Below are 15615 nucleotides of genomic sequence, written 5' to 3'. Positions count from 1 at the left end.
CTAACGACATAAACAGTAACCAACAACACAAGAAGAAAATGGTAAGAGCGACTTCCCTTTTGCAATGAAACAAGAAAATCCACCTGTCTTTAAGAACTGATATATATTCAACTATTTGTAACAGCTCTGTGCTTGAACTCTGATATTTTATGACGGCTTGTGTTTTGGACTCAGATGATTATAACAGCTTTGAGCTGCATTTGATCTGTGTGTTTTATGCCATTCATTTAATACACATCTAAAATCCTACAGGTTGTTGTTTAATTTGCTGTTGCCTTTGTCTAACCCATAACGAAATATACATGCACGCACGCACACACACACATATAAGCACTTCAATTAATCAATGCTCCCCATCATGTCACCCTCCCCTACATCCTATCATCCACTGCAGCTCTCCTCCCTCCATGACTTTTTCCCCCCCGCTTGCAACCCAGAAACCTCTCACTTGTTAACCATTCTTCACTCATTAATACTTTTTTCCATACCTTCATGTTACAGTAGTCATCGTTTTCCCTCCCCAGACCACCAAGTTATTACCCCTCATGCACTAAGCCTGTTTATCTTTACTCTGCTCCTTCAAGGCTGTGGTTTAATGGCTAAAACAGGTAAAAGATAAAAGTTTAATGAAAAAATAAACAAAAATAGAGGAAGAGGCATAAATTCCTTTTTTTCCATTTTACAATGTTAAAATCTCTGCAGTTGTCTAAATTTGAAATGTTTACAACAACAAAAAAGAAACAAAAAAGATGAAACAATTGATAAAATATTATTTATTATAACATGGAATACTTTACACTTTTATATAAGTTTGAAATGAAATTTTATTACTATTATTGAAATTACAATAGTTAGGCAGTCTTCGGCTATTTGATAAATCAATTTGTTTTTGTTTTAATTTCTTGTTGAAATATAAATGGAATGAATTTTAAGACAATGTAAAGACATATATAATGAGTTAAAGTAACATAAAGTGATATATAATTTCACAAATGAAAAGCAGACTACGGATAGCTTCTAACCATCTAGAGAGGAAAGTTGAAAAACCTTTATATATTCCAGGTACAATGACCCAATTTTCAGAAAGATAGAGTCAAAGAAATGTGTCAATGAAGACTCTGCTATTTGAATAGCTGAATGGGCTGTAACCTCGTTTCAGTCCAGTGATTGTGCTAACAGTAGCTGACACAAGTGTTGTTGGCAATGATGATAAACAACATTGTAGTAGCTGGTGATGGCATTGGTGGTATATGTCCTTTTAGCAGTCATTGACAAGGTGGTGGCTGATAATAGCAGCAATAAAAAGTATTATATAATACATTTTAAGATGAAATAAACCGAGATATGAATTTAAAAGATTATATGGTATAAACTTGATTTACATTATAATAAAACTAATATATTTATTCCACCCAATTCAGTTTTTTTTTTAAATGTGCAATATAAAATATAATTATGATTTTAAAAACAGAATATCACATTAGAACTCTAATGAATTTTGTCTATGATTTTCTCCACACCAAAAAGCCAGCTATTACTGCAGTAGCTACACCTGCAACCATAATCCATTTCTTAGTTGGTTTTTGAACAAGTGCGGTCTGCAAAATTTGAAAGAGAAATTAATTTTAATTATCATTATAAGCAAGAATATATAATTATGTTTGGGTAGTATAAAGTAATTTTAGTTTGAGATGCTGGTGCCACATAAAAAGCACTCAGCTCATTCTGCTGGATGGTTGGAAGGGCATCCACTCGTAAAAACCCTGCCAAAACAGACACAGAAGTCTGGTGCAGTCTCCTACCTGGCCAGCTCCTGTCAAACTGTCCAACCAAAGCCAGCATGGAAGACAGACATTAAATAACAACGACGATGGCGGTGATGACGACGACAATAGGATGAAGTAGAAAAAATTGCCTCTTCATGTAGATCTTAAGTTGTCATTTAGCCTTAGGCCAGCCTTGGAGTACCATAACTGGTATTCCATGCTGCATCTATTTTAGCAATCCAGACTCTATGCAGTAACTCAACTTATAAGCAACAGAAAGTAAATCTGCCTCAAACCACACATTATTTATATATATAAAAAAATTAAAATAAAAACAAAACATAAAATAATGTAGTTCAGGTAGACTGTCTGAAGAGGAAAAAGACTTGTCGTCTTTTTAATGTTATTGAACTTAGGTATGATATTGTTTGAGGCAGATTTAGCTGCTATTGCTCATAGGCTGAGTAACTGCATGGAGTCTGGATTGCTGGTCAAGCAGTTCTCTTTAATGAAATACTGAAACAGATGCAGCATGGAATACCAGATCAATAGGTATTGAATTAAAAAATGCTATATGCATTTTATTTTGAATTTATTTCAATTCATAACCATACATAAAGCAATACTTGTACTTATGAGGCAATATACCCCCTCATGAAGAAACACCCACTTATACCCAATGACGATGCAATATTCCTATTCATGAGGCAGTTTTATCAGCAATCAGAAAGTGAAGATTACAAAAACTTTTGCACATGAAGTAAATATAGTCATAATTTAAAATTATTAAAACATTTAGAACTTTAAGCCTCCAGGAAAGTTAGCCAGTATTTCATTAGTTTGTAGCACTAAACTCACATCCTCCTATAGACAAACTCCTGCCAATCTCAGTTAATGAGGAATTGGGTGTGATATAGAGAATGCTGAAGACTGCACCTTACTTCTAAATTCTACAATATTTCTAAAACACTCACAGTAGACTTGCTGAGGTCTTTCTGCTGAAAGTAGACTATAAAAATCAATCCTAAAACTGAGTAAATTCTATAATGAGTACAAACATAGACAATGATTATAATTGATTTGGAAGTTCACTATATTAAAAAGATAGAGGTAGAGACAATGAAGCTAGATTTGAAATTATTTATCAGTTTAGCAATAATGTAAAATAAACTTACCCATCCACCTTGATTATGTATCCATCGTGCAAGACTAATTCCCACAAAATTCGTAATACACTTCAGAATTATTTGAAATATTTGTTTCGTAAATTGTTTTAGCAGATAGTATGCAAAGCAGAACACTACCAGTATTCTTCCTAGATTTGAGCACTTAATTAGGCTTTATGGGAAGATGAAAATAGAGAAAATATTATATCAGAATTTCATTTGATATATAACTTTTTAAAAGTAAAAAAAAAAAAAAAGTAATTTTATGATAGATATTTTATTCCTCCTGCCTCTTGTAATGACTGCATTTTGAGGAATAAATAAAATGGTTCAAACTTTATGGATAACCTTGATATATTTAAAATCATATTCTATAAACTTAGTAAGTGGTACAATCACTAGCTATGTTGAAAATTTCTGAAATGTCTTGATAGTGGTAAACAAATATTTTGTAGTATCAAAATTGTATTTTTATAGAAAATGAAGGCAAAAAAATCAGGTTAAAAAAGATATTCCCAACAGTGTTCTCCAACTAATTCAAGCAAACCATAGTAGATTGATAAGCAAATGTTTGTAGATTTATCAACTAGCAGACTTGGTCAGCAGCAGTAATGGATCTTAATGTAGCAATGTTAAAAAGATAGAGGTAGAGACAATGAAGCTAGATTTGAAATTATTTATCAGTTTAGCAATAATGTAAAATAAACTTACCCATCCACCTTGATTATGTATCCATCGTGCAAGACTAATTCCCACAAAATTCGTAATACATCTGTAGATTTTTGAAGTTACTACCCTTCTCTCTAGATATAATAGTGATTTCTTTTGACCAGGAGCAAGAAGCAAGAACAATTTTTACAGGAGAGTGACAATAATCAGTTTAATAATCCTATTTTAATAATGGTACAATAGTAATGGAATGTTTTGAACAACATTTCTATATTGCTCAGATGGAGTAAATACTACACAAGGTTTTCTTTTAATTTGAAAGCACTAGTTTAGGTCTTTTTTTTTACTCATATAAAAAGGAAAGATATAGGCTAAAGCATACATACACACACATATGCACTCACACACACATGCATTTCACCCCCACACAGTTCATCTTCCATCTTTGAAATTTTATTTTCATAACATTTGTCAACCAAAGGTTATGGTAGAAGATACTTGCTTTTCCTCACCCCACTCCAGATTCCATATTGTGGATTGAACCTAGAACCATATAGCTGTAAATGCCTATGCCCATTTACAACATTACAATTACTTGAACTCATTGATTTCTTTTGTTTAATTAAAAGATCCTAGTGGAAGCATAATGGCATTGTGAGGCTTTCATGCTTTTAACATGTGCATTTATTGTATAAATGAAGAGAAATAGTTTTGAGTAGAGAATGAAACTTCATAGTAACTGTAAGAGGTAGACAATAATTTCTTAACCAAGAATCGAAACCTCAGTTTTCATATTTGCTTCCACTGTTCTTGGAACTTGTACTTAGAATTTATTTGTTTAGCCTGTTATACTTGCCACTGTCTTAGGTGATACAGAGTTTAGTTTAGATAGGTGCGTTCAGTTTTAATGTCAGTGACCTAGTTCAACTTGGACACAAGTGTAAATTTGAGATACCTTTGAAAAATATTCTCTTTCCTCTGCAACTTCAAGACAGTTTACTTCTGTCATTTATGGCAATCTCACATGAAACTTGCATCATTTACCTTCCTCCTTCCACATAAATTTAGTGGCAAACTGATTTAAGCACTGGACAACAGATTCTCAACCAAGATTGATTGTCATCCACTAAACAATTTCTGGAATTTCTTTCCAACTTGTCATAGTTGTGTAACTACATAATGGTTGAGTAAAATCTCTATGTTACCACTAACTCATGATGAGTTATGTAACTGTTACTTAACTTTTCTTGTTGGGAATATATCTCTTACTATATACATCTCTTTGCTGCAATCACCAAAACATTTTTTTCTTTTTGGTCCAACCTATAACAGCGTGACAAAGTAGGTGTTAACTAGTGATGAGCAAATCTATATCCAAACCCTATAAACTATCTCACATCTTAACTCTACAATAGCTAAAGTTTTCCACAAGCAAATGACTATATATGTATATACTAACCAGAATACATATTTTCTAATGATTTAATAGCAGTTATAGAATATTTGAAATAGTACTGGGGAAAAAGGCAAGTCTTTTTATAGAAAATATTAATAGGAGCAGGTGTGACTGTGTGATAAGAAGCTTACTTCCTAACCACATGATTCCAGGTTCAGTCCAATTGTGTGGCACCTTGGTGAAGTGTTATCTAATATAGCCTCAGGCCTTGTGAGCAGATTTGGTAGACAGAAAACTGAAAGAACCCGTCATATGTCTGTGTTTGTCCCCCTGCCATTGCTTGACGACTGATGCTGGTGTGTTTATGAGACCAATAGAATAAGTACTAGGCTTACATAAAATAAGTCCTGAGGTCAATTTCTTTGACTAAAACCCTTCAAGGTGGTGCTCTAGCATGGCCACTGTCAAATGACTGAAACAAATAAAAGAATAAAGAATAAACTTACTCAACAATATTTATAAACTGTACAACTAATGAATCACTGTTTATATTTAATAGATTAGCCATAAACTCAAATGTTTCTCGATGTTCCTCATACACTTTATCTCCAATTTCAGCCAGCTGATTCCCAACTAATACACAGTTTCTGCAAAATACAAATGATTTTTGAAAGTTAAGTTGATAAATAAATGAATAAGTAAAAAGATAAAAAAGAAAGAACTTTTCATATAAAGATTCACTGTTGTGTGATATTTAGTATTAAGAAGAAACTAAAGTGAATTATTCCAAATATAATAATAATCCTTTCTATTATAGACACAAGGCCTGAAACTTGGGGAAGGGGAATAATTGATTACATCGACCCTAATACTCAACTGGCACTTAATTTATCGACCCTGAAAGGATGAAAGGTAAAGTTGATCTCAGCGGAATTTGAACTCAGTATGTAGCGACAGGTGAAATACCGTTAAACACTTCATCCATTGTGCTAACAATTCTGCCAGCTCACCGCCTTTCCAAATATAATAATAATGCAGACAAAAAATGTGAACATTGCCAATGAAAAGATGGACAAGATAATAAAATGCATCAAGTATATGAATTAAACTAAGTAACTACTCATTTGAAATGATTATTCTACCCAAAGTCATATTATCACCAATTTTAACATGTACACGCATATGTACTACAAGCACTGCTACCAGGCTTCATCACATCTGCCATTCTCTAAACCAGAGCCATCTTAAGGCAGGGACCTCATGGGTCCAGGGGTTCAGTTCTGATCTATATATGTTACTGCATACATAGATCAGAACTGGATTTCTGGACCCAAATGCATATGTAACATTTGCTTTCCAGAATTGGATATTACAGATTAACAAATTAAATCCATAGACAACCATTCCTCATATCACATCTGTAATCTCTATGATAGATTATATAGTTCACTTAGGCTGGTAAGCAATGAATTAAGGGAGTTTTGGCTGAAATTTCTTGCAGGTTGAGCAACTGCTTTGAAGTTCCTTCATTGGCTAGAAAAGAGAATTGTTTTGAGTATGGTGCTTTATGTAATAACAGATTCTATAGTAAGTACATGCAAAGAATCTAATTGTTAGTTTACAAACACTCATCTACCATTAAATACATCTGGAGAAATATGTGACACTACATGCTAGATATGTGTAAATTTTGAAGATTAGTTTGAATGGAAAATACTTGGGTATTTTAATAAGAGAGACCAAAAAAGGAGTGATATAAATACAAATGTGAGAAATTTTAAGAAAAAAGCTCAACAATCCACCAATAAGGAAATGTTGGCTGACTAATCTGATGTTTGTTAAAGTTTTTACAAGCAAAACATCTACTATTGCAAAGTTCAAGTTGACAGAGTGTACAGCTTAGAGATCACTCCAGGTTAAAATGCTACTTCTCTGCATTACCCAAAGTCAGGAAATTTTCAGCACCACCTCGCGTAATATAATACACACACACACTCAGGGGTTGGACAAAATAATGGAAACACCTTAAAATTTCAAACAAATTTATTTTAATATGGGGTAGGACTGCCTTTGGCAGAAATTACAACTTGAATTCTATGAGGTATGGATTCATACAAAGTTTGAATTGTTTCCAAAGGAATTTTTGTCCATTCTTCAGCTAAAACAGTCTTCAGTTCTTGTAGTGATAATGGTGGAGGATATTGACTCCTTACTTGTTTTTCTAAAAAGTACCATAAATGTTCAATAATATTGAGATCTGGGGACTGTGGTGGCCAGATAAGATGTTCAACTTCTCTAGAATGTTCCTTGTGCCATTCAGTAACAACTTTAGCTGTGTGATTTGGTGCATTATCATCCTGAAAGATTGCGTTTCCCTCTGGAAACAATTCCACAACCATAGGATGAATTTGATCAGATAAAATGCTTAAATAGTCTTGACTATTAATTCTGCCATGAAGGGAAACCATTGGGCCAGCGGATTTCCAAGATATAGCACCCCCATATCACCACTAATCCTTCTCCATGTTTAACAGTTAGAAGAAGGCAGTCTGGGTCAAATGTTTCTTTTGACTGTCTCCACATGTATACTTGGCCAGTGGTCAGAAATAAGGAAACGGATGACTCGTCCAAGAAAATAATATCCTTCCACTGCTCTAGGGACAAATTCTGTAGGTTTTTACTCCACTGTAAAAGCTTTGCAACGTTTGTTATAGGAAGTAGTAGTTTTCTGATTGCAGCCCTCCCATGAAGTCTGGCTTTGTGCAGCTCCCAGTGAACAGTTTTTGTGGTACACCAAACATTTTGGCTGTTTCCATTATGCTAGTGCCTGCCATACAAGCACCAACAATTTGGCCTCTTTGAAAGTCCAATAGATCTGTCATTTTAATGAATTTTAATTACCTTTTACTGATGATATCTAAAAATAAAGAGCAATTTTAGAAAAACATATTAAGCAACACTAATAATAAATAAAAAAACATAAAAATAAACAAGCTTTTGACAGTTTATAGATATTCCAAAATTATGAATACTATGATGGTAGGCGTTTCCATTATTTTGTCCAACCCGTGTATGTATACATATATATATATATATAATTCTGATCTGGCAATGTTTTTACAGCTGGATGCTCTTCCTAATGTCAACCACTCCGAGAGTGTTGTGGTTACTTTTTATGTGCCAGCAGTACTGGAGCCAGTCAGGTGGGCCTGGCATTGATCATGTTCAGATAGTGCTTTTTATATGCCACTGGCAAACAAGCCAGTCAGCGGATACTGGCATATACAAGGGGTTGCTGAAAAGTTCCTAGCATTAAGGGCATAACAAAAGGCAGCTGAAGGCCTAAACTTCTGAGTTCTTTCACAGGGCTTAGAAAAAATGAAGGACAGCTGTATTAAGTGTGTGAATCTGAGAAGGGAATATGTTGAATAAAATTATAATTAACTGATTCCCCCATATTTTCTTTTACCCAAAGCCATATAGTACCTTAGTGAATCTTCTAACAGTAACTCCATATCCTACATCTCTAATACATCAGAAAACTAAACAAATTTGACTATGAACCAAACATTCCACTCAATATTTTACTCAGCAATTTTCCCAACACTTTAAAGATTCTTTTAGCCCTCGACCTTATAAACCTTCTTTATAATATTTTCAAGTTGTTTACTTTCTGAATCATTTGTTAGATTTAATAGTGACTTGAAATACAAGCTTTTTGAACAATACAACAGAACAATGAAACAAACAGCTAGCAGCAGGCATGCAGTGTTAGTTAACACATAATATAAGAACATGCAAACAGACATACCTGGATACCTGGCACCTTGCTGTACTCAAGAAGACCTGTACTCTACAGCAGGAGTGTTAAGGCTGCTCCTCCAGATGAAGAGGAATGACCTGTAAGAATCCTGTGCCAGTGCCACATAAAAAGCACTCATGCTGGTGTCACATTAGAGTACTTGTACAGTGCCACATAAAAGCACCCAGCACACTTTGTAAAGTGGTTAGTGTTAGAAAGGGCATCCAGCTATAGAAACGATGTCAAACCAGATTGGAGCCTGGTGCAGCTCTCCAGCTTACCAGCTCTGGTCAAACCATCCAACCTATGCCAGCATGGACAATGCATATTAAATGATGATGATGACATAAGATTGGTCAGTATACTAGAGCAAAGACCCCCACCCCCATCAAAATTGTGCATAAATTAGAAACCATTATTATTTTTATCATGGATTTATAGCAATTGAAATAAAGATAAGCTGAATTCATTTGGAATGAAGATGATCCCAATCAGACCAAATAAGTGGACTGATAATGTTAGTAAATAAGATTTACTATAGATATATAATTCAGACTTGAAATTTTTGTTGATAAAGTTTGTTTTTTTCTGTTAAAAAATATACAAAATAGGAGCAGTCATGGATGTAAGGTAAGAAGTTTGTTTCCCAACCACACACACATACAAAGACATATACATAGATATATACATGTGTGCACCCCCACCCTATAGACCAAAGCCTAGTGAGTGGATTTGGTAGATGAAAACTGAAAGAGGCCCACCATGTATGTGTGTGTATCATCATCATTATCACCATTTAACATCCATTTTCCATGCTATATATATATATATATATACATTTATATATATGGGGAGGGACAGTCCACACACATATGTATATACAGTTGCGGCCAAAATGTTCAGAACGGCATTGTTTTCGTCAGAAAAGTAGATATAATTTTTTTATCAAAGTTGTTTTATATTCTATAATTTTCACAGACAATAAATACAATATTATTTGTTATTGCCTGAGATTTTGGTGTAATTTGAGAGGATAATACAAAAGTTATGGATGATTTAGTGATTTACTGCAAAACCCATGGCGGCCAAAATGATCAGAACGGTTGCTTTTACTCCGTGTTTTAGTATATTTAATCGGCGAACTCTAATATTTTGAATTTGTTTACGTGACAGTTCGTTTACTAAACATTAGTAAGAATATTTGCAATGTACTTAGTTAATATAATGCCACTTACTCCGTTACCAATTCGTCAGCATTTTATTAAGCTTCGAAGGAAGGACAATTTAAGTATTGGATCTATTGCAAAGATTGTTAACAAGTCAAAAAGTGTTGTACACGGTATTCTTAAGGTCTACGATGATTGTAGTTCGTGTGAAGCAAGAAAGTTTACAGGTAGGCCAAGAAAAACGACCAAGAGAGAAGATCGTGCTATGGTAAAGTTGGTTAAAAAGGACAGATTTAAAACTGCTGCTGCTGTTTCTCAGAAAATGAGCATTGTATTGAAGAAAACTTTATCTCGAAAAACTGTGTCTCGTTGTTTAGTTGAACATGACCTACAAGCAAGAGCACCTGCAGTGAAGCCACTGATCAGCTCCAAGAATAAAAAGTGTCGTCTTATCTTTGCAACCGAACATGTGTTGTGGTCTCAAGAAAAATGGCAAACGGTGCATTTCAGTGATGAATCTAAGTTTATGCTATTTGGCTCAGATGGGAAAAGTAGGTGAAAAATTGTTGCCTAAATGCCTTAAGACTATTGTTAAATTCGGTGGAGGAAGTGTCATGGTTTGGGGAATGATATCTGGAGATGGTGTGGGCCCTTTGGTGCGATTACATGGAAAGTTAAATGCAGGAGTTTATAAACAACTTGTAAAAGATCATGTCTTGCCTGTGCTGAGAAATTCAACTAAGCGACCACCCATATTCATGCAGGACAATGCCCCATGTCACAAGGCTAAGGTGGGCATGAACTTCCTCAAGGCTGAAAAGGTTATTGTTATGGATTGGCCAGCTCAAAGCCCAGATCTCAATCCTATTGAAAATGTGTGGAATATTCTAGGAGAACGTTCGAAAGCCAGAAATCCTAAAACAACTGAGCAATTATGGAATGCCCTTCAGGAAGAATGGAATAAGATCACCCAGCAAGAAATTGAAAATTTAATTTCCTCATGCAGTTGAAGATGTCAGAGTGTGATTGAAGCTAAAGGGCTTCGCACTAAATATTAAATAATTCCAGTATTCTGTCATTTTTGATTATTTTGTTATTTTTTCAACCGTTCTGATCATTTTGGCCGCCATGGGTTTTGCAGTAAATCAATAAATCATCCATAACTTTTGTATTATCTTCTCAAATTACACCAAAACCTCAAACAATAAAAAATAATATTGTATTTATTGTCTGTGAAAATTATAGAATATAAAACAACTTTGATAAAAACTTATACCTACTTTTCTGACGAAAACAATGCCGTTCTGAACATTTTGGCCGCAACTGTATCTATGTGTATGTGTCTTTGTGTGTGTGTGTATGTGTTTGTCCCTCGCCACCACTTGATAACCAGTGTTGGTTTGTTTACATCCCCACAACTAAACAGTTTAGAAAAAGAGACCAATAGACTAAGTACCAGGCTTTAAAAATAATTACTGTGGTTGATTTGTTTGATCAAAAGCCTTCAAGGCAGTGCCCCAACATGCATTTCTACATCCAGATATTCTTTCTGACTGAAACAAGTAAAAGATAAAAGCTGGAATATACTAAATAGTTCCTTCATGGAGAAACATAGTGGACTTACGCATCAACTTCATCCTTAGAAATAATATCCTTGGCTTCAGAACGAATTTCCTCATTTTCTAACCTTGCTTTCTCCTGGACAAAACCTAGAAATACAGCTTTAGCCTCCTGAGCAATCAATGCGTAAGTCATGCTTTATTTCCTGTGTTTCTAAAGATTTTTCAAATTCAAAGACCAAATATTCTCTGAAATGAAACATAAATAAATAATTAGTAAGGATATGAATTTGAAGCAACAAATTATTAAAGTAATATTATTCTTTTAATCATATTTTCTACTCCAATACTTTTAAGGCAAATGATCTACATATTAGAAAACTGAAGTAATTGTAAATCATTGGCATTGGCAGTGCCATTATTACTAAGTGCTGATCTCTAACTGTGGAGGGAAGACATGGAATGAGGTGGTGAAGCATTATCTTTGAATGTTGGGCCACATGGAGGCAATGACTAGTGACTGAGATCTTTGGTGATATGCCGTATTTGAGAAGACCGGTTAAACCAAGTGAAATCATAGTTGTGGATGATGCTGGAGTCACGTAACTGACACCCGTGCTGGTGGCATGTAAAAAGAACCATTTGAACATTGGGCCTCATGGAGGCAATGTGGCCAATACTGGTGTCACATATGGAGGCAATAAGATCAATACTGGTGGCATGTAAAAGCACCAATTATACTCTTGGAGTGGTTGGCATTAGGAAGGGCATCAAGCCATAGAAACCATGCTAAATCAAACTGGAGTCTGGTGCAGCCCCTCAGCTTACCAGCCCTAGTCAAGCCATCCAACCCATGCCAGTATGGACAACAGACGTTAAATGATGATAATGATGATTTAACATCTATTTTCCATGCTGGCATGGGTTAAAGGTTTGACTGGAGCTGGTAAGCTGCATGAAGCACCAGTCTGTTTTGGCTTGGTTTCTATGGCTAGATGTCCTTTCTAATGCCAACCACTCTACATAGTATACAAGGCATCGTTTGCATGACACTGGTACAGGTGCCTTTTGTATGTCCCATGCACTGGCCATGACCATGATTTCACTTAGCTTGATGTGTCTTCTTAAGCACAGCAAATCACCGGAAGCTTGGGTCACTTGCCATCACCTTTGTGAGACTCAGCAACTAGAGATCATATTTCACCACCTTGTCCCACATCTTCCTGGGTTTACTGTTACCACAAGTTCCCTCCACAATTAGAGATTGACACTTCTTTATGCAGCTGTTCTCGTCTATATGTATCACATGGCCATACCAGCACAGTCTTCTTTCTTACACACTACATTTGGTGCCTCTTCTACCCAATTTTTCTTTTAAGACACTTGCACTGTGTTGCACGTGCACAGACATTGCACATCCAACTGAGTATGCTAACGTCATCTCTTTCAAGCCTTCACATATCCTCTACAGTCACAGCCCATGTTTTGTTGCTATGTAGCATGGCTGTTTGCACACAGACATCATACAGTCTACTTTTCACTGTGAGGAAGAGTCTCTTTGTTACAAATAAAGGTAGAAGCTCTCCAGGACACCTTCTTCCACTGCTGAATTGGTCACCTAGGTAATGGAAGCAGGTGGCAGGAGTGACAAAAAATAAATTTTCAAAATTTTTTTTTTTTTTATTTCATGAAAAGATGCCTCCCATCATTCTGAAGACTTTGGTGAAAAACATTGGAAAAAATCCGCCAAAACGGAGAAATTCCAACTCATGTGGGCCATCCAATCTGAAACTCCTTTTTCCAGAAATCCACCCCCTTCCAAAAATTTGCCTATAAATTTCTTTGTAATCGTAATCTACACTGTTTGAAAGGTATTTGAATAAAATATCATTAAAAAATACATATTTTCCAGAAAGTTACGAGGGGGAAAATGTCGGGTCCTGTAAATTTTCCAAAACTCCTCCCCAACGCCCCGGAAAAGATTTTCCAACAAATCTTTACATACCTTCAATCTACAGGATATAAGCGATTATTTGGTGAAAGTTTCGTTAAAAAGTATTCATTTCTCTGGAAGTTATGTGAGGGCTGGATTAAGTTTTCTCACCAAAGGGGCGGGCCAGAGCCCTCATTATAGACTTACAAAACACGTATACAAGTATTTGCTTTATAATATAAAAGGGATATTAAAATAAGGGTAAGAACAAATACTTGTATGTGTGTATACAAGTATTTGTACAAAACAAATTATTGCAGCACGGATTTTTGTCAGTGAACAGGTCGCGGTCTTAAAGCGCCGAAAATATTTTGACAAATTAAACTTAAATGTTGAAGTGAATCGAACGGCTTTTGTGTGTTTCTTAAATGGCTTACAAACACTTTCCACGCTGCAATTGATTTCGTTTCAGAACACGATCTCAGATCAAATCATTTGCTATGCAAGTACGTATCCGTAACAAATTATTTATATAAAACAAAACAATTTATTATATAAAATAAATTTAGTAGAATCAGGGGCAATGTTTCGTTTGTAGTAACATTGCCTGATTATCAGCTATTCTTGATCTTGCTTTGGATTTAGTAGATTTCATTTTTGAGAATAGCTGCTCATATTTATATGTGCTCGAGTGACATTTTCTTCCTAGCAAAATCTACGATCAAGGGGAAATTTTCTCTAGGTATTTTCATTAAAAAATATCCAATTGTTTGGAAGTTATGAGGCAACAAAGTCTTGGAGTTGGGTGAGGTGGAGCACAAGTGGTGGTATAACTAAATTAGAATATTTTGGAAAAAAAAAACTCCTTATCAGGAGTTGTTTTTTTTTAACCTTTATTTTGGACAGAATTCTATTAAAAGTTAGTAATTATCACTTTCAAAATATTGTACAATAATAGGAAATTCACGAAACTTACATGGCAGTTGTTTCAGCGTTACTTGTGTAATCTTTTTCATTTACTATAAATGAAAGAAACAGGATGTTCAATGCGGCGTACAGATTTCTTGATTCCTGGATCAAACGCGCGCGCACTACCCACACACCAACAAACAAGAACAACCACATACACACAGCTAGAGGAATAAGCACGCACGCGCGCGCACACAAACAAGAACAAGCACGCACACACACACACACAAATAAGAAAAAGCACGCACGCACAACCCATTAGCTTTCTCTTCCCATTGTCAACTGTCAGTTGACAAGACTCGTAATGAACCCCATACATATAATTAGTTACAGATTGTATATTCTAAGATGTTTATGTTTGGTTGTTAGCTGGAATTCAGCGGATTAGCAAACATTACTTTGTTGTTCCTCACCCACAAAAATTATTTACTGCCGAAATCATGTCTGGTGTGAAACTAAATTTACTTTTTTTTCTCCTTTATGGTGGTGTCAGGAAGTAAATGATTTTTAGATACACTCGTTTATTCATCCGAACTTAACTGAGATGAAATATGTCATAAATAACAGGGACAAACGAAATATAACCGCCGGAAGTTGTTGACAAACAATAGCAGTAGTTTTATCCAGCTGAATACGTGTCACTGATTAGGTGAAATTACCGAAATACGATAACTTTAACATGGAATCACTTCGTAAATAGAAACTTTTTTCAACAACGCTAAGAGTAACAGGTGTTCTATAGGACACATTCTACTAGTGTCCGAAGTTCGAAAATGTTTAGTTAAAAAAAAATTAATTTATCGACTTGCCGATCAAAAGAAAAAGATCCATATATGTAATCTAGGAATTCGAAGAAATTTTTTTGAAAGAAATGCATTTTTCAAGGTGCAGTGCGAAACTGCATTAGCCCCCTTTTTTGTGTGTATGTGTATTTGTGTATGTTATGTATGTATGTGAATACCTATGTACTATATGTATTTTTGTGTATGTTTATGTTTACATTCCTAGCACCCCCTCATTCTCCCCACCACAAATTTAGATCACTTTCTGCAGCAAATTCAAAACAACTGTATTTCACAAATAAAACTTAAATCTAGTTAACCTATTTATATATATTTTTTTACGTCTATCACCCCATTGTAACCACCCTAATTATTATCCCACTTTCCACCGCCCCCTCCAAAGGGGC

General features: G+C 35.0%; 1 protein-coding gene across 2 annotated transcripts; it reads right to left on the bottom strand.

The window, feature by feature from the left end:
- Window positions 1-863: 863 nt before the first annotated feature.
- On the bottom strand, window positions 864-14843 carry LOC115232299 (apoptosis regulator BAX). 2 transcript variants are annotated; one of them, XM_029802124.2, is made up of 5 exons: window positions 14434-14837; window positions 11590-11773; window positions 5504-5644; window positions 2942-3104; window positions 864-1598 (listed from the first exon to the last, which is right to left on the bottom strand). In XM_029802124.2, the coding sequence occupies exons 2-5, from the start codon at window positions 11718-11720 to the stop codon at window positions 1503-1505; spliced, it is 531 nt and encodes a 176-aa protein (XP_029657984.1). In that variant the 5' UTR covers window positions 11721-11773; window positions 14434-14837; the 3' UTR covers window positions 864-1502. The 2 variants fall into 2 exon arrangements, with proteins under 2 accessions (XP_029657984.1, XP_029657990.1); XM_029802130.2 differs by lacking the exon at window positions 2942-3104 and having other exon boundaries at window positions 14434-14843.
- Window positions 14844-15615: the final 772 nt, after the last annotated feature.

This window comes from Octopus sinensis, linkage group LG2 (assembly GCF_006345805.1).
Source record: "Octopus sinensis linkage group LG2, ASM634580v1, whole genome shotgun sequence".
Lineage (NCBI taxonomy): Eukaryota > Metazoa > Mollusca > Cephalopoda > Octopoda > Octopodidae > Octopus > Octopus sinensis.
Note: the sequence above shows the minus strand (reverse complement) of the source record. Positions and strands in the feature narration are given on the sequence as shown.